At 36.3% G+C, this 19,846-nt stretch overlaps 2 protein-coding genes across 5 annotated transcripts; one reads left to right on the forward strand and one right to left on the reverse strand.

Moving 5' to 3' along the window:
• Positions 1-1,063: 1,063 nt before the first annotated feature.
• LOC148425538 (NF-kappa-B inhibitor delta-like) lies at positions 1,064-16,483 on the reverse strand. 3 transcript variants are annotated; one of them, XM_088411957.1, is made up of 13 exons: positions 16,421-16,483; positions 13,927-14,067; positions 9,746-9,882; positions 9,619-9,652; positions 6,769-6,953; positions 6,499-6,674; positions 4,327-4,432; positions 4,095-4,241; positions 3,471-3,522; positions 2,753-2,910; positions 2,287-2,403; positions 2,049-2,213; positions 1,064-1,851 (listed from the first exon to the last, which is right to left on the reverse strand). In XM_088411957.1, exons 2-13 carry the CDS (start codon positions 13,940-13,942, stop codon positions 1,780-1,782), a joined length of 1,365 nt encoding a protein of 454 aa, XP_088268083.1. In that variant the 5' UTR covers positions 13,943-14,067; positions 16,421-16,483; the 3' UTR covers positions 1,064-1,779. The 3 variants fall into 3 exon arrangements, with proteins under 3 accessions (XP_088268083.1, XP_088268081.1, XP_088268082.1); XM_088411955.1 differs by lacking the exons at positions 9,619-9,652; positions 9,746-9,882; positions 13,927-14,067; positions 16,421-16,483 and adding an exon at positions 8,121-8,418; XM_088411956.1 differs by lacking the exons at positions 9,619-9,652; positions 9,746-9,882; positions 13,927-14,067; positions 16,421-16,483 and adding an exon at positions 7,578-7,688.
• On the forward strand, positions 7,844-19,471 carry LOC148425539 (uncharacterized). Of its 2 annotated transcripts, XM_088411958.1 has the most exons (6): positions 7,844-8,161; positions 9,748-9,794; positions 17,993-18,064; positions 18,221-18,241; positions 18,938-19,084; positions 19,170-19,471. In XM_088411958.1, exons 1-6 carry the CDS (start codon positions 8,034-8,036, stop codon positions 19,214-19,216), a joined length of 462 nt encoding a protein of 153 aa, XP_088268084.1. In that variant the 5' UTR covers positions 7,844-8,033; the 3' UTR covers positions 19,217-19,471. The 2 variants fall into 2 exon arrangements, 1 of the variants encoding a protein (XP_088268084.1); XR_015865248.1 differs by lacking the exons at positions 7,844-8,161; positions 9,748-9,794; positions 18,938-19,084; positions 19,170-19,471 and adding an exon at positions 16,943-17,571 and having other exon boundaries at positions 17,993-18,928.
• Positions 19,472-19,846: the final 375 nt, after the last annotated feature.

Here is a 19,846-nt window from a genome sequence, read left to right on the forward strand (position 1 = left end):
AGGTATTAACACATTTGTAAATGTGCACAATATGAAAAAAATAATAGAAACAACATCTAGTTTAAATACTGAATGTTTTTGAACACGTTTTTGTAGCATCAATTCCTTAAGTTTGATATTTAGCCCTTCTATAATCACCATTAGCTAAATAATTTATAAACAACAGCACTCAGACAGAACAGTCTCTAAGGCTCAACTATCTGATGAAACTAGTAAAGTTAGCTAGAACTAAATGAGGAAAAAGTGGACTGAATCGTTAAGAATGTGTTATATGTGTTTATTATATATATATATATATATATATATATATATATATATATATATATATATATATATATATATATATATATATATATATATATATATATATATATATATATATATATATATATATATATAGGGAAGTAATAAATAATATTTAGTTCCCTTTGCAAAGGAGCGAGTTACTATTCATGCCACTTCCAGTTCATTTTTTTTTAAAGTGATTCTAATTCAGCTTTTTTCAGCAGGAAAAAGTCATTCATTTGATGACTATTTCTTTTCCATCTACATTTAATACATTTAAACACACCCATTTGTAATTGCTGTTGACTGAAAATGTCATCACTTAGGCATCAAGACTAAGGTAATAACCAGCTTGTGAATGTCACATGACCAGACCCAGAAAACGGGAGTCGTGATTGGCTATTATCTGAGTCTTGGGCGCAAGTGATGCCATTTTCAGTCAACAGCAAGTGGAAAATGTGTTCTAACGGTATTAATTGCACGTGAAAAATAATTCAGTTATCAAATTAACCACAGACAAAATATGAACTTTTTAAAATGGCTAAATAAGTTAAGTATGCCTAAATACTTTTAGTATCAATTTAAAACCTCAGCTTTGACTTGGATAGTAAATCTACTTTAAAGTTTATGGCCACGTCTATAATAAATGAAGGTAATGTTAAAAATGGTAAAAATTTGAATTAGATTTCTCAGCAAGAGGAATGGGTTTTATAAGAAACACGCAAAACCTCATACATGAGTCACAAACCCAAAATTTTATTTTATTTTTTTCCCCCACTGAGATTACAGTCCAAACCAATTTGACTACTCTGATGATGAAAATCATAATGTCAGGATTTTTTTGCTTTTGAAACGCAAGTGAAATTCAGGCAATGAGTGAATGTCACAGTTTTGACAATTTTCCTGTGAGTGGTTCGATTTCCCTACACTACTCATTCATGTAAACATGACTATTCGTTTAGATCGTGACTCATCACTAGCATGTATTGTATATGCCAAAATGTGTCATGTTTTGGTCATAAGACCAGAACGAACAAAAGTCTAAATAGCTTTACACAGTAAACACGTTACATCCACATGTATGATGCATACAGAACCGGACGACGAGTCTTGGGTTGGCTCATTTTCAACATGAGAAATGTCATCAGAAATAAATGTGCGTATTGAATGAATTCAGCATGTCACTCAAAGTCTACAGAGAACATTATGGCAGAGCTCTCAAGATGAGACAGTTGATTTCATAGAAATCAAAGAGTTTCTGGAAAATGAAAACATTTTTAACCAAATCATGAAAAGCAGCCCTTTTTATGATAACACAAACATACTAACAAAACGCAATAATATATTAATCATATTGAATCAAAATGTTCACTGCATGGTAAATAACATACAAATGATGAATTGTTAGAGTCAGAATCCAATGTGAATCAGCCTCATATTTTCACACCTATGTCTTGTAAAGAATTCCCTTCTTAACAGAAGACTTTCTTCCAATCATTCCTGTTCCTGTGGGGCCAGCGGACGTCGACGAGTCGAAGTGCTCCGTTTCTTCAGAATGAGCTTGAGCTGAAAGAAAGTTGAAGCAATATACCTGATATATGTATAGATCAGGGGTGGTCAGACCTTTGCACCAAGTATCACATATGATTTTTAAGGCGAATGGGCCAGGTCAGTCGTAAATGAGGTAATAAAAAAAAGGAATGAATAAAAGGTCAAATGTGGATGTAAAATATACAATCTTTATAATGAAGAATGTTCCTCACCTGCTCTCCTTGCAGGCCACCCTGCAGAAGTTGCGCCGGCAGGCCGTTCTCCATGTTGCGGATACTCGGATCAGCTCCTCTGCTCAGCAGGAGACGCAGGATCTCCTCCTGCCGTGGGTTACCATGGAGACAGGCCGCCATGTGTAAAGCCGTGTGGCCGTGCGCCTTGAAGCAGGGATTGGGCAATAAGTCGCACTGTCCATGCAATGACTTTATACAGTAGAACACGTGGACTTACTTTCATGTTGACAAAGTCTTTCATATTGGCCATGGGAATGCTGAGAAGATAGTGAAGCAGATTGATATTCCCTTCTTTCACAGCTAAGTGCAAAACTGTCTTGCTGCTTTTGATTTCCTGGAATTAGACAAGTGGGAGAGATCAGGGGGTTAGATGGGGGGGGCATTAAAACCACCATAAGTCTCGCTGGAATATGTAAATACGACTAGAAAGAAAACAAAAGTGATGACACCATTTTGGTTAGATTTGGTAGTTCCCCTTTTGTCATACAACTCACTAGATGAAACGTTACATACATACTGTATGTACCTATTATTATCTCTATTGAAGCATTTACAATAAATAAGAGAGCTCAATTTTGATTGACATTGGCATCAATATTTTCTCATAGTTGCAATGAATGAAATCAAGTGGAATAGACAAAATGTGAATTTGAAAGACAAAAACTAACACAGTTGTACTTCACCTGGCTGAGTGGTGAGGCACCTGCTTCGATAAGCATCTGCACGCAGGAGAGCTTCTCTGCAGCTTTTGCCTGAAGGTGACCGTTCGCCATTCCACTGGCAATCAAAGCCTTCATGGTCACACTGTGTGAAATGGCAGCACAGTGGAGAGGAGTCATACCTGGAAAAAAAGGGACAATATCAGTACAGGAATAGCTTCATACTGTACATGTCTATGCACAACTGTTAGCATTCAACTAATAAAGTCAAAAAATTCAATATCAAGTCTGTGAAAGAGGTACTGCATCAAAATCTATACATACAGTAGCTAAAGGTTCTTTTTTTATGTGATGTAAAACATTAGCAACAGTTGGCCATTTCAACTCTACAGTAAACTTGAATAGTTTTTTTTTTTTTTTACCACCACAAGTGACCACTATGTACCCACTAATCATCTCTAAACTTTTTAAAACCACGGAAAACTGTCAAACCTGTTAATGGCCCATATCTAATCTGAAAACTTACCAGCCTTAAGGAATAAATTGATTTTGTCATAAATAATTGAAATTATTTAAGATGTTTTACAATTACAACAATATGAAAGACGATTGTGTGTAATATATTTAATAAGCAATACACCATGTTCAGTAGAATCATACATTCACAATTACAGTTTACTGTATGTTGCAGACAAAACTGAGAGTGTATTTTAGTATAGGTCCTTACATAGTGTGACATTACCTTCAAAGTCTCTGACCTCAAGGTTTACTGCAAGTCTGTTGGACAGAATTACCTGGAAAAGAAATAAGTCATTTATATCCCCAAATGTCATAAAAATATGCTTTTCATAGCGATACTTTTTGGTTTATGCTCATTTGACGTTAGAACTTCTGGGAAAAAATGTCTTCAACATCAACAGTTCAGTTGCCTTGATTCACCTCTTTCGATGACTGAGAATTTGCACGGAAATATTTAAAAACATGTATTTCCTCAGTTTTTTTTTTTTTTTTTTAGATGAAGTCAACTGTTAAAAATGACTCAAAATGACCTCACAGTTTTTCAATGCTCAGGGAATAACCAATATCATAGCTCAACTTGCTAATCACATGACCAAACTCAGAAAACAAGTGAGCCATGATTGGTCGTTACATGAGCCCTGAGCAACTGTGATGTCAATCGACAGCAACTGCTGAAAATGGCCGCCCCCTAAAATGGATTTTGCTGCTTGATTTATGATTGACAAAAAATATATTAATCAGATTGTCTTATAGAAACTAGAGCAGATACACCCAACACAATTTTGTAAAGAAAGCTTTTGAGTTGACTTCACGTTTAGAAGAAATGAAGAAAGAATAAAATGAATACATGCAGAATCCTCGGCAAGCCGTCGTGGGCGGCCAGGTGTAGAGCAGTTTGTCCTTTGACATCACAAGCATTGATGTCCGCTCCAAGGGACAACAGATCTTGAACGATGTCCGGCTGGTTTGCTGTCACCGCCACCAGTAAGGCCGTCTGTAAAACAATTGAATTTAATTTTAAAACGATGTGTGCTCTCAATTGAAGAATGTGTCCACATTTTGAAATTGTCTTTCCATACTTTGCCTTTGTGCTCTTTAACATCAAGCTTCCTCAAATCCCTGAGCTTCTCAGCAGCAGCAAAGGCCCACTCTCTGAGACCCTTAGCAGCGTAAATGTGCAGGATGCTGCCCAAAATGAACAAACAAAAACAAATTAGGCATTTGGCCACTTGCTTGTTACCATACAACCTGATAAGTATGAAATCATTTGTAAAATAAAAATGCTGTCAGAAAAATATTATCCTAATCCAGGATCACACAATCGGTGAGCTGTAATCTATCCCCACTGGTTTAATCAACTAAACAAACTGATCATTTAGTTTTCACTTAGCCTAGCGTACATTTTTGTGTGGGGAAGTATTTTCAGAAAACACATGCCAGTTCCTTACTGCGGTTGTGCGAAGCAATACTACAATGTGCTGTCATCATGAAATCATTTTTATCATAGACATGAGAAGATGCTTTATTTAAAAAAAACTGTATCATAATAATCAAAACTTGGAATTTCCAATTATTTTAATGAGTGGCTTTTATATTCTGACATATGACCGGAATGTGTGGGAAGCCTTTAAACTCATACAATGACCCAGTTGCCTTTTACAGCCAAATTTCCACCTATGACTCATCGACTTTTGCATTTCTTTCTACGATTACCAGACATCAACACAGACAGACAGTTGACATAGTGTGGTGATAAATAGTCATTCATAAAACAGTACAATGCAATGCGTGGTTCGTCAATATGTTTGTTATTGTAAATCTTACATTGACTTCTCAGTTTCCACATGTTTGTTTGGTAAGTAGATTTGAGAGGACACATTCATTGATAAACATCAACATGAGATGTTTACAATTTGGCAAAAAAAAAATAAAAAGGGAAAAGCATACAGGTTTGTTTTTGTTCACAATACTGAGCAGATGAGCTCAGTAAATTGCAAAATTCATTAAAAAAACAAAGCCCATGGTAGAGAAAGCTAATTCTATAGACTATTATACAGTAGTTATACTTGTTTTTGTTTTGTGTGTGTTTTTTTTTAATCTACCATGTGACACATACCGTGTATAAAACTTAAAACTAATAATCAGCTGAAATTAAAAGTATTTTGAAACAGGTGAAACAGGAATAAAAATGATCTTTAATGGAAACTATCCATAACAATTGAAATGACTCAACTGACAGCTATGAGTTGGACATGACGATTATAAAACAAGTTATCGAAGAAATTGTTAAACCTCTTTCTCATATTTTTAATTCATATTTTGCAACTGGCATGTTTCCAGAGCAAATGAAAAGGGCAAAGGTCACCCCTATCCATAAAAATGGGGACAAAAATCAGTTTGTAAACTATAGACCAATATCAATTTTACATCTGCACAAGAGAGAGAATGTACAATGTGAGGGGAAAAATGAATTTTAAAAACCCATATTCCCAAACCACACTAAATCGTATGTGTGTGACAAGATGTGGTGTAAATTTTTGGATCTGTCTTGATGAAGAAATCTAAAAATTTGCACTTGGGGGTTGCGCTTTAAAACGCTTTATCAAAATCACTTATTGCGTATACAGTATATGCAGAAGAAGAAAAAAGTATTTAACATTTGATGATTGTTCTTAACCTTTTAGTTCCAATTTCACACTAATGTAAGAATCTTTTCTTTTTGATTCTGCCATATACAAGATGTAAATGTAATATGAGTGATGTGAACAATTCTTTTGTGAGTATTCCAAGTCATTGCTGATGAACCGTATACCTTTAACGGCTTTGTCATTTATTTGGACAATGAAGGGTAGGATAGTTATAAATTATTTGAACTCCAACTTAATCCTTTTGAGTATCTTCTGTGTGTTTGTGTTGTAATTGTGTCTACTATGGTGATATAAGGCTCATATAAAATTGAAAAAAAAAGATGTGATCATACATAACGGCCACGATTGGGAGTAACACAATTTACGTAACCCTGTTTGCTAACGCATGCAAATGTTTCAGAAACCCAAATTTCGACATAAGCCGACCTTAACCCAAATATTTGCCGCATCCAAATATAGCCAAAGTGACATCATCTGCAGCAGTTGATTACAAATACTTTGCTACATCCCATTGCCATCAATTCAGACAAAAGTTTCATGGTTCCAAATACATAACGCTCCTTTAAAATGTTCAGAGTAGAATTTGCCCAAATGAAAACTCACGTGTCTCCATCCTCATCCTGGCCACTAATTCTACTGTTGTCCATGTCACTCAGGTGTATCCTGGCCTTTTCTAGTGTAGCTGTGTCCAACCACGTCCCGAAAGTAGGCTGAAGGGCATGACTCGGTTCCAGAGGGGGCCAAATACAAACCGGACTCTGACCTGCAGCCGCCATCTCCTGCTCAAGAAAACACCAGCTCAAATTCAACTTCAAATATTTCATACCAACGATTTTTACACTAAACTCTAGCTTCAGAAGTGGTCTTCCTTACATAAGGTTGAGCGGCAAATTTTTGATACTGCTGCTGGGAGTTGAAATCTTGGTCCGTTGGGATGTCGTAGCCCATGGGGAAGCTTGGTCCAGGTTGATTTGGGTCATAAGAGAGGGAACACTCCTGCAGTGGGGCCCACGGATCAGAGCTCAAAGCAGGCATGTCTGTGTAGCTGCCTGATGTACCTGAATAAGAGAGAGAGCGAGAGCGAAAGAAAGACAGCCTTAGGTAGGTGGGACACTTTAATGGTTGGCACAGCAACGTGGTGCTCTTCCAAATTTGAGCACCTACTTGTTAGTTAGTGTGTGCAATATTACATGCTCATTATTTCACTGAAAACTACAACCATATTATCTCATTCAAAACCAAAGACATATGTTTATGTTTTTTCTGAGTCCAGGAACTTATGGACTTTTTATTAAATGTTTTTTATGTGGGTTTTTTTTTTTTTCCACTAAAGCAGAGTCTAAAAATGGCTTGTACCAAATGAATTAATTACTAAAATAACTAAGTTTTTAATTGTTTATAGGAGGCCATCCACAAACTCCGGGAGACCGAAGACATGTTGAGCAAGAAGCAGGACTTTGTAGTTAAGTACTTACTTAATCAATTGCCATAGATAATTAATTACTAAGGTAATTGATTATGTTAAATAACGAAGCGTTAAAGTAATTGATTACTTTGAGTAATCAAGTGTTGAAGTAATCAGTTACTTTAGCAAATTCAGTAATTCATTTAATATCAGACATTTTTTAACTCTCTTTTAGGCAAACACTTAAAACATTTAAAATAAAAAAGTAATCAAGTACCTGGGAATGAAATTCTGGACTGTTTGAAACACACAAAAAAGGACAAAAAAAAATATGTGTTTGAGTTTGAATGAGTAAATAGGCACTATCACACGTTTAAAGCGGTGGTCCCCAACCCCCGGTCCGCGGACCGGTACTGGTACCGGGCCGCGTCGGCTGCACACGAACTAATGTTTTAGAGATTATTTAGTTTAATGGTACGCGTGCACCGAATGCGAACGAGACGAACAAGCGGAGCGTTTTGTATTGTAGTCAATGGAGTTCGCGTGACTGGGCGCGAATGCACGTCGGGCGACGCGATGGACCCGAATGGAACGACGCAAATGGCCGCAAGCGGCCACGAGAAGCCCCTTTCGAGTGAAGTTATTTTTTATTTACTTTTTCCGCGTTTCGAGTCGCCACAACCAATCAACTTCGGGAACATTCAACGGCTCACGCAGGGGGCAGAAATGAATCATGGCGGCCGCTTTGCGGTCACCGGGAGCGACCCAACACGGCCAGCTGAGCTTTCAATACAAAACAGAGACAAGCAAGACCACTCACCTGGCTTGTAGAAAGGCAGAAGCGAGAACTTGGGACAACTGGTATGTGCAGCGTTTGCTTCATTTAACAGCTGTTGAACCGTAGTTACTGTGCTAAGCTAACGATAGCGCAGCATTGTCAGCACAATATTTAGCACCGTCTCGGCCACTCGATCGCGACATTAAAACTTTTACTTTTTGGCAGGCGAGTATTGCCGCAAAGAATAAAGGTGCTGTCGGTGAAAATATTGGCTCTGTCACATCCCAGAAAAGTGAAAGTTAGCAATGCTCTTTTTTCCGGATCTGCCGTGAAGTGCACAGCAAGCTCGCCCCCCCCCCCCCTCTCCTCTCGCGATTAAAAAGAAAATGGACTGAAAGTCCATACCATATACTCCGTCCATACGTTTGTGATGTTGTTTTTAAAGCAGCCAGCGCCCCCAACCCCCCCCCCCCCCCCCCCCCCCCCCGTCCGCAATATAAATCAATATAAATCTGAGGCGTAGTGACAAGGATGATGTGGTTTTTAGAGCAGATAGCACCCCCCGCCCCCCTCCCCGGTCCGCAGTCTAAATTGGTTTAGACTGGTTTAAAGAACGGAATTTTTGCAAGCGTCTTTTTGTTGTTGGTGGTGTTAATTATGGTGCAATTATGATTATAATATAGTTAATGATTTATAATTATAATGCAAGTAACAGTTTTATAAATAATTGATTGTCAATCATATTGTAGATTAATCAATGAAATAGATTTTAAAAAATGTGTTTTAATTTCCATTCATAAATAAAAAAGGACTTTTTTTATAAAATGACAGCGCAGACAAATGCATACATTTTTTTTTCATGATTAAGTGCCTTGTTTGCCCTGTAATGTCAGAAAAAAGGCAAAAACATTGATCATTGTTTTCCTAAATAAAAACTAATATTTGTAAATGTTTAATTTTGATTCAACACAATGATTATAAGTCTGCTTTCACACACACAGGAAAAGGATGAAAAATTCTGATAGGATTTGAGCAGTTTTTGTTTATCAAAATACTGCATGTTGCGATTTATTTGATGACCTATTAGTGGTTGATTATTCAATTAAGTGTTGTACTTATACACTATAATATTTAAAAGTATATAATAATTTTTATTTAGGGTCCCATGAGAGAGATCAGAGTTAACCGTACCTTTCTGTTAACTTAGGGAGTATTCCTGTAATGTTCAAAAGTAGTGTTTTGATGCAGCTCTTCTGTTGGATCTAATTTGAAAGTGTACCTAATGAAGTGGTGAACCACCTGATCACAAAGCCTGTCAACGGTCGTGACATATGACAGTCAAATCTTACTAATGTTAATGATTTAGTTTGGGTTTATTTTCTGCCTTCCGTCAGGATGTTTCCATAAATGGTACATTGAATATACTGCAGGCGTGTAACTATTACTGTGCATCCAAAGGGGATACCAGAGGATCAAATCGATGTTGTTGAGAAGATAGAGAGTTTGGCACACTATTATACTGGAAAATTCAAAATCTTACCCAAACAGGTCAGCTGTTGTGGTGCCAGCAGGGGCTGTGGAAACAATTTCATAAAATAAGGGATCTCGTAATTTAGTGCACAAAGCTGTACTGTGTGATACTAAGGTGTTGTAAAATGTTTCCTTACAGTACGCATGTTGTGACCAGCGGGACCAGTTGCGTTTGTGGGGTAAGAGGTGAGCCCCGAGGACGTCTCTCGCTTCCTTTTCTGTTCCAATAGCTCTTTAACTGTGGGCAGAGTGCAGCATGGCTTCTCTTTTGGCGCTGTGGCAACAATGAGCATGTTGAATTGTCTTCTCCTTTTTTATATATAAAATACTGTATAATCATTCATTTTTGCTATGCGTTGTCGGGGAACTGGGAGCAAAATAGTATAGTTGTTAGCCTGTCTCATTTTTCAATGTTGCAACCCCTTTGAAATATATTTTTTGAGCCAGGTATCTTGCTAACCAGCACAAATGATTTTGCATGGAAAAAAAATGTCTCAAAACAAAATGCTGTACCATCCATGTCTGATTAAAACAGTCTGAACTACATTTGCAGTAGTATAAGATATACAATATGCAATATTTTATCCAGCACCTCCAGAAGATTGTGTGAAATCATCTGTTTTATTTCAGACTGATCTGTTGGAAAAGTGTGTCACTAGTGAAAAAACACATCAAAGAAACAAAATAAACTCATCCGATGTTTTCCACAGGAGTCACAATTCAGCATTAATTTGCTATATTTTCCAGTTAATTTGCTCTTAATTTGAAAAGAAAACTTTACTATTCCTGTCACAGCATTGAAATGCATTAGATTTGCTAATACCTGAAGGAACTCAATTAGAGCCTTCACATGCGCCCAAGGGTACTTGTGACCCAATTTGAGAACTGCTGCTTAAGTACATAGAAGTTTCTCCATTATCAAATTCAATCTATCATTGTGCGATAATGTTCTCTGGTTGCTTTTTCCTTTGGCAGGTAAATAAGTACAGTAGGAAAAAATCACGCATCACACATAAAAAGAAGAGATGTTTCCACGCTGTGATCTGACACACCAGCTCCATTAGGAAGACGCATGAGGTTTAACAATGGGATTGGCTACATCTTTTCTATGACATCTTCCTGTGTGGCTCTGTTCCACTCACAGAAACAGAAACCGCATCTTCCTCACTGTGACACACACGCACACACAGACGTCACATTGGCATGCTCACTTGACTGCTTTCCACTACACTACAATGTGATTGCTGTCAATGTTTACATGTTTGGTGGACAGTCATTGTTTTGTTAATTTGGGACTTTAAATGACTTATCTGAGATGTTTTTTTCTGGGTTGATTGCTAGTGTAACAAATTACCTCTATGAGCTTTCAAGCAAGAATTGAGGGCATAGGATTGTATTGATTTTGGATTTTCTCTAATCCAAAACATGCCAGGATTAACAAATAGGTTTCATACAGTACACCCAGACTAATATTTGTTAAATGTCACTTGGTAAATTTCAGCTTGACCTAGATTTATTTAATTTTGAAACCATCAGCATAAATCTGTCTAGTTGACCCTCTTGCTTGGCTGGATTAGTAGAGTTCATTTACATTGGTTGGTTTCCTGGCACAGACCAAGGTTTTAAACACAATTCACATCATAGGATTAATGTTGGGACTTTTGGAATGTCATTCTGGGAGCCTAATTTCACACTTTAGCCATTCTAAAACCACTTGTGTGATGTGATGTGTGTTAGGGGTCATTGTCCTGTTGTAACACTCAACTGTGGTGTTTTAATTGTCCAGTTGATTTGAGTTGAATTTGAATAATTTGGAGGCAGTCCTAATAGTCCGAATTATTAACTATTCTGACAGTTGATACTGTATTCTAAGGTCTGAAATTCTCTCATTTTTTAAACGGAATTCTGGTAATGTATTCAAAAGGTTTGAAAGTCTCTCATCCTCAAAATATACTTCTTATTTTGGCCAAACAGATCAATGAGTGCCTTGAAAATAAAACTACTGTCCAGTAGACATGTAATAACTCACTTTCCCCCTGAGGTCCAGCCTATTTATTTGTGTCCACTGTCCTCTCTCCATTTTGTCTCTCAACAAAGGTAATTTGATCCCATCCAAAGACATCATTGAACAGAGCACACTCGGACCTGGGAACGTAGCTCAAATATGTCAAAAAATATAGATTGGAAACAAAGGTCCACCACACTAGGATAGGAGGATATACTGTAGTGTATGTCATTTGAAAAATATATATCTGGTGTTAGTAATGCCCCTAAATAAAAGCTTGAAATTCCAAATGAATCTTGTTTTACGCCTTTGCGATATGCAAATTGCACATGCTATTATAGCAATAAGAAGGTTTTAAGCATCATGTAGAAGGTGTGCTGACACATGTCTCAAACAAAAGCATTCTTCTAACCTGGGATAAAAGTGCATCCAAGTGTTCAGCCTTAACAGAAACTACCGGTACTGTATGTTTAAAACATACATTTTCAAATATCTATATTCACTGTAATTTTTCAGATGCTTAAAACATTTCATACACCCTTCTTTTGCGCACGTCTGTCCCATAGTTCTTGCTTTGCTCTGTATTTTTGAAGCTTATATGGTTACTGTACCTTGTTTACACATCACTGTTAGGAAATAAAGTAGACCAACTAGATCAGAAAGGAAATATTTACCTTGAATTTGAAACATGTTGTATCAATTCATCAAATATACAGTAGATAAAGATTTGCTATAGATATATAGCGATGCAATATTAAATCACATTTTAATTGATCATATCTTATTATATATATATATATATATATATATATATATATATATATATATATATATATATATATATATATATCTATCTCACACACACACACAGTAATCTCAATACCGGTGGGTAAATGAGCCACGACTAGACGAAATCTGTAGTTTTGAAAACTGGGGTTTTACTTTCTGTACCTTGTATTTCCCAACCCTGGGGTTAATAATGCACAAATGCTACAATTCTCCAGATTTCATTGTTCTTCATAACCTTCATAACCTCTTTGGACTTTCCCTTTGTTCTTAGTATTGGTCAAGCAAATCCTATTGTATAAGATTAAATTAAATTAAATGAGAGCTTGACAGTAATACTAAGCACCATTTATGAAGATATTGAGCACATTTTCAAAAAGTACATTTGAACCTGTACATACATTTCCTACCATCTGTGATTACAAAAAAAAAATCAATTGATGTTTTTTAATTGTGAATAAAAATGTATGCTGGAAAATCATATCATGTTGGAAAAGGGAGTGAAAAGCTCAAAACTGATATGCTGAGGGTGAGTGTTTTCTTTGCTTTCTCATTGTGTTCTACATTTAAAAAGGGGATTCAATAAAAGAGACTAATGGCAAATTTTGATTTTGTTTTTACTTCTAACCCCAATTATTCAACAATAGGTCCTTGTGTAGTTGTGTTCTGTTCCCTAAAGGTCACTTGGATATTGTATTTTATTCTTGAGTTGAAAAGGGTTCACGAGGCATCACTCTGAGAGATTTTATCTTTACATGCAAATGTCAACTGGTCTTATGATGCAATACCAAAAAAAATTCCAAGTGTTAAGAATTTTCTTAGCACGGCTAGTTGCAGCTCAAAGCTGGGTGGATTGACGAAACATTTTATGAGCTTTGTAAGTCTCTTGTAGTCTCTTCAGCATCATGGAGAGAAAGAACCTATCCCTACTGACTACCGCTCTGCCAAAGGCAGCCTACACTGGTCACCAGTCCATCACAGCACAAATCAACCAATTACTTATTAAGGGATTGAGATAGACCCTTTAACTGATTTTGAATCTTAACTTATTATCATAGCAAACTATTTTGTGCAAGTGAAAGCGCAATCTTGGGTTATAGCTGAGGTTACGTTTGGGATTGATGTTACCCTTTACTGTATTCAAATTTGGGCAGTGGAAAGCCCTGGACACTTGAGTCATGTGTGTGGGAGGGAAGACGGGGATTCCAGTGACCTTTCGCTTGTGGGCTCCCTCCTCACAAAAGAAAGAAAAAAGAAACAAGCAACACCGTGCCAATTTCCTCATTTTGTGGTCTAACTGAATCAGAGAACATGAAAAAAATCTATTAAAAAAAGTGAGCGTGAGAGTCAACAGTATGTATTAATAGAATCTCAATGTGCTCTCCACCATCACTACATAAGTGAAACCTATGACTGTACTTTAAGACATTCATAGTGACATGAACAATCACTGCTTCATAATGATAAGTTATTGTCCATTCATTCACCAGAGAACATGAATGAAAAAAGTTTCAAAAATGTACTCACCTTTATCGCAGTGCATGTCTCAGATGTCTTGTTTGGTTTTTCAAAGGATTTAAGAACCGCTTGCCCAGCATGCAGATGTGTGATGTGTATCGTGTGCTTGTTTGAAGTCTGTCTGCCATATTGTTGACTACACACCACTCCCTGTACACATTGAAACACACCGCCCATTTTCACCGCCCACACGTGTGTGCAAATGTCATCCACGCCCTTTCTTGTCTGTTGTGTGTGTTTACTTCTCACTCATTCCATCAAATAGCCTAATATTAATTCTAAGAAGCCTGTAATCAACTAAATAATCATTTGTTTTTGATTCACTTTTGGTAAAATGCAGTACTCGTGTAGGTTTAACAAATACTGTAATGATACAAAGTGTAAAACACACCATGACTTAATATTTACTTAATAGTTACCACAAAAAAATGAAAAAATTAGTATTCTGTCTTGCTAAACACTAAAATGTACCTTTCGTGTTATAAAACGACATGACATGAAATGCTTGTGGCATAAACACGACAGACAGATATAATAAATATAAATCTCAACTTGATATACAAAAGTTAAAGGAAATCTGGCAAAAGAAAGTATAAAACATTTCATACATGACAAAAATGAAACATGGCACTTTTGTGCACGTATTTTGGTGATTTCATTAACATGGGAAGTAAATACATCTCTGGTGTAGTAAGAAATCCAAATATTACAATTTGATACATTTTATTATTATTATTATTATTATTATTATTATTATTATTATTATTATTTATCACATTCTAATCCGATAAAGCCCAATTCTTTTTCAGTTGTTTTGTAAATGTCAACCCCCAAAATGATCATTTTGTATGACAACCCCAGAAAGTTGGGTCAAAATGACAAAAAATTGGTTCGATCCCTTTTTTGACCTATAATTCAGTTATTTTCAACTTAACTGTTTTTCTGTTTTGGATTGTATAACTGGCAGGTTTTACAACGCAGTGGTTTTAGAAGACTGAGTAGCATACACACGAATTAATTATGAGTTTTACAAAAATGGATCCTTCTGCCGAATGATTGATGACTGTGTGTTTAATCTTAACTGCTGCGTTTAGTGCAATGAGACACAAAACTGTATCTTCGTGGCTCAGTGACAGCACCCTGTGGGCAATAGTTGTAGCGCTCTGGATATGGTTGTACAGAGCTCAGGATAGAAATGTCCAAAACAGTAAATCCATTTTTCAAAGCTGTTTGTAAAAACAGTAAATCAACATGGTTTCCTTGCAAAAGTCGTTTTTCCCTCAGAATCCTTAGTATAACGATCAATTATGTAACTGAATATGTTTTTATGTTTTACTTTTGTGCAGTATAAATAAGAAACAGCACTTTTTTACTTCCATCTTTTAATTTTACTTGAATTAGTATCCAACTTTGCCATAATCTACATTTTTACTTCAAGGGGTTCTTGATTGAATTGAATATTGACATATACAAAATAGGTGTGGATGTGAAAATTATACTTGCTCTTAAATTCTCCTTGAATTAAAACTCAGAAGTGAGGTTTAAAGGTGTTTTGTTGCGTCGACTCCAAACAAATTCTGTCACACCCACCCATTGGAGGAAACTAATTGTTTCCAAAAACTCAATAAAAACAGGGGGATAAAATTGTAATGTTTCCTTGCCTGATTTGGTAAATTCAGTCGTCATATAAAACGGTTATAAATCGCCACTAAAAAGCTTATGCACGCTCCTACTACTGTCTGCTTCAACCTGTGAAAAATATAAAAATGATCAGGACAATATTTTGGATTTTACCGTCAATAGGTGTGAAGAGAAAACGAGTAACAGAATAAAAAATACTTTGATCATTTTCATATTTGTACGGGTAGAGGTGGACAAGAGTAATCAAGCCATGTAATGAAGTTATGGGAACAAGTACAGTAAATGAAACCAGCATATGGCAGAAGGAAGCATTCATGTGCAGCCATATGGTTTCATGCCAAAATCTAATGTAGAATTGGCTTTAAGGGTGTTGATAGAAAAGTACAGAGAATGTCAGAGGGACCTGCACTTTGTCTTTGGAGACCTAGAGAAAGCTTATTATAGGATGCCCAAGGATGAATTGTGGTATTGAATGAGGAAGTCTGGAGTGGCAGAGAAGTATGTTAGAACATTGCGAGACATGTAAGAGGACAGTAAGACAGTGGTGAGATGTGCTGTAGGTGTGACAGAAGATTTCAAGGTGGAGGTAGGACTACGTCACAGATCAGCTCTGAACCCTGTTGTCCCTGAAGGGAAAAGCCCAAAGAAGATGAAGAAGAGGTGGACAAGTGTAGAAATGTCTGTGTGAATACTGGTACAGTACTATACTTTTACTTTTACTCAAGACAGACAAATGCTCTTTGGCCTGTATGCTATATCCCACAGCCAACTGACTAGCACAGCTCACTGGCTACTGTCACTCTCTCCCCAGCAATCTTCAAGTGCTCACAAAGACAAGGTTAGTGGGATTAATTCTTCTTACCAAGGCGATCGTTGCACAGACAGTCACTGCTCATCGGAGCCATAAGGGAACAAATGCTGGCTTGTGTCCACCAAGAAGTGCAGAGTTTTGTGTTGTGAGGGAACGTCTGCTCGCAAAGGGACTATTTAAGTGCGTTCATGTCTGGATGGCAAGCAGTGTGACAAGTGTGTTTGTGTGTGTGTGCGTGTGTGTGTGTCTATTTATACTTTTTATTTAAATCGAGCACATCCACATGCAACTCTAGTGACGAGAGAGGCACAGACAGACTTTTTTTTTTTTTTAACATATTGAGTATAAGACCTCCGGTGATGTGTCCGACTTTATAACTGAGTGCAGCCTCGTTGGATGCTTGATTTTGGCATAATGCTTCAAGTGTACCCCAAGTAGAGTCGAAAAAAGTGGAAAAAGGGAGTATATTTAATTTTTATAAATTGAAATCTAATTTGACCCATGGACAATTAGGCTGACAAAAGGCTCTCAAACGCATTGTGTTTACCTCTCTTGGTGATTTAGCAAAGAAAATCAATCTGGTATGACAATTACACTATGTGATGCTCATGTCCTCATTTCTCTAATGAGTGTGCCAGTCGTTATGATATTCTGAAATAGTGGGGTTGAATTGGGCAATTGTAAAGATGTCCACATACAATTTGGCGGCCCTTAACATAATTAGCGATAGATCTACCATGATTTTGAATGGACAAATTTGGTCTGGTTTTCTTCCGACATGTCATAGCAATAGGGAGGGCTTTATGGTTGTTTCGCTGAACTCCATGGAGAGTTTTAAGAATGGGTATGGGTTTCATTATTTCGCCAAAACAACTGATACAAGCGAAAATGCAAGTTTTTGTTATATTTCTGATTCAAAAAAGAGAAAGAAGAAAAAAATTGGACGATACAGGCGAGAGTGTTCCATTTAAGTACAGTAATATGTTGCGTTTGTCACTCAGACAGAAAAGCAGCCCACTCATTTAACAACACAGATAATGTATGAATTATTGTATCGACAGCGCTCTCTGCTGGTATGAAGGGAGAACAAACATTGAAGCAAATGGCATGGTTGTATATATATGGTGGACGAAGGAGGTTGGCCACATATGAGTAAGAGGCACATTATGATCTTTTAGTTCGTGGATGGCTCGTCACCACAGGTAAGAACTATAGAACTTTCTGTATGAATATTATCGTGGTCTCGAATTGTGTGTGTGTGTGTGTGTGTGTGTGTGTGTGTGTATATATATATATATATATATATATATATATATATATATATATATATATATATATATATATATATATATATATATAATGAATGTTGAATGATTATGGTTTCTATCTATCTATCTATCTATCTATCTATCTATCTATCTATCTATCTATCTATCTATCTATCTATCTATCTATCTATCTATCTATCTATCTATCTATCTATCTATCTATCTATCTATCTATCTATCTATCTATCTATCTATCTATGTACGCTACTCACCCCTGTAAAAACGGTTGTCTGGTAAGAATAAAATAGATCTCTGTATTTGTTCATCTTTTCACGTTAGTTTTCTTGTCTTTCAGAAAGTTCACAACCAAACGCAACCACTATGGCATGCAGCAAATTATTTATCCTGTTCTTTTCTGTACTCTGCAGTAAGTGTTACTTTCTTTTTCTGCTTATGAGTTGGGTTTTCCTGTGCAGGAAGTTAAACCACAAGCTAATTTCAAAACGGAAATAATGAATACCAACAGGTAAAGTTCTCCAAAAGTAAAGGTGTCATTTATGTGATTGCTTTTTCTCTTTTGAAGATCAAACTGTGGCACATAAAGGTATGTTATCCCCCAGGAGAGCACACACCACCCAGCAAAACCTCAGCAAAAACATTTGGTACAATTGCACAGACTAATGTGCAGTTGTCAAAATTAGGCTCCTCGGGGTGCAACACCGTTTAATGGGGTCCGTGTACGAGAGCAAATCGTGTGTGTCAACCTTCATGATCCTAGGTAAAATCTGTTCTAAATGAGTCATGAGTAATAATAATAATAATAATAATGTTGAGAATATTTTTTGACCATTTGTACAGTAACTTGAACAATATTTGACCCAACTAGATGGTGTTCCCAAGTACTGGTGGGTGCATTTGATAAAAGTATGAAAGAAACTAGTGATGAATGGTTTCTTGGCCAGCTGTTGTTATCCACTTCTAATCAGGACCCAAAATGTTTCAGTCGTCCATTTTTTTTGAGAGGTAAAATGCAGTCGAATTATAATTCTGAAGTAATGGTGTATTTCATAATAATGAAACGTGTTTCTACCATATTGTCATTTGTCTTTTTGCAAAATAAGCTAAAATTTTTATAAACATTTCTCAGTATACTGTAGTGCAGTTCTACAGCACAGAAAAGAACCTCCACAATAACAAACATGGTGTTCAATGGATAACTCTGTAATCGAACTTGATTCATTTTTTCCAGCCTTCTCTGTAACGCCCACTCACCATGTGTTATGTGTCGTCTACCCGTCAGATTGGCCCGTGTCATGCTACAGGATTGAGCCTGGCATGCTGGCGGGTGTTATTAGTGCAGATGTGCTGCTGACTGTCATCTTCATCGCTATAACCTATCGATATGCCAGCATTCAGCGTTGCAAAAAAAACAAACGCAGAGAAAAGGGTAAGGCTACAGTGCGATTTGTTGTGTGAGCTTGAGTGTTAGTTCCAGTCAAATGATAAAAACACCCCCCAAAATCTCTTCACAGACAACCACAAAGTCTACATGAATATGCGGGCCACAAGGAAAAAGTGACTGAGTTTTGATTTTTCAAGACATGTTCATGGAGTTTAAATTTAAACAACAACAACCAAAAATATTGGACTTTTTTGTTTGTTTGTTTGTTCAACTTTGTCCAGACTTCAGGAAAATAAAAAGACACTGTTACATTTAAGCATCAAATTTAGATATCGCTCGATAATGGATCTTTGGCTGACATTAAGAAAGAAAAAGTAAAATTTGGAAGAGACATATTTGGAACATTCCAATAATTCACTCTTAATAATACCAGAATACAGTTGTAATTTATGAGAAAAGAATAAAAATGTCATGTTTTTATTATTTTTTTGTCAATGATTTTTTTTGTCTTTTTTCTCATATTTAAACTTTTTTGTTGTGTTATTCTTTTAAAAATACAGTTCATCACAAAATATGACTTTTCCCGCTAGCTTTACATTTTTCTCATTTTTACCTTAACCAAAGAAACTTAAACTTTTACGAATATTATGAATATTTTGCCATGAAAATACCATAAATGAGCTTATACACGCAACATACATACTATACATTCTATATCTGACTGTCTATTCATTATTTTATACTGCACAGTCTACTTGAGGACATATGCAAAGATATACTGCTTTATATAGTCTGCTTTAAGATAGC

The sequence above is a fragment of the Hippichthys cyanospilos genome, chromosome 3, assembly GCF_059441005.1.
Source record: "Hippichthys cyanospilos isolate Australia breed blue-spotted pipefish chromosome 3, RoL_Hcya_1.0, whole genome shotgun sequence".
NCBI lineage: Eukaryota > Metazoa > Chordata > Actinopteri > Syngnathiformes > Syngnathidae > Hippichthys > Hippichthys cyanospilos.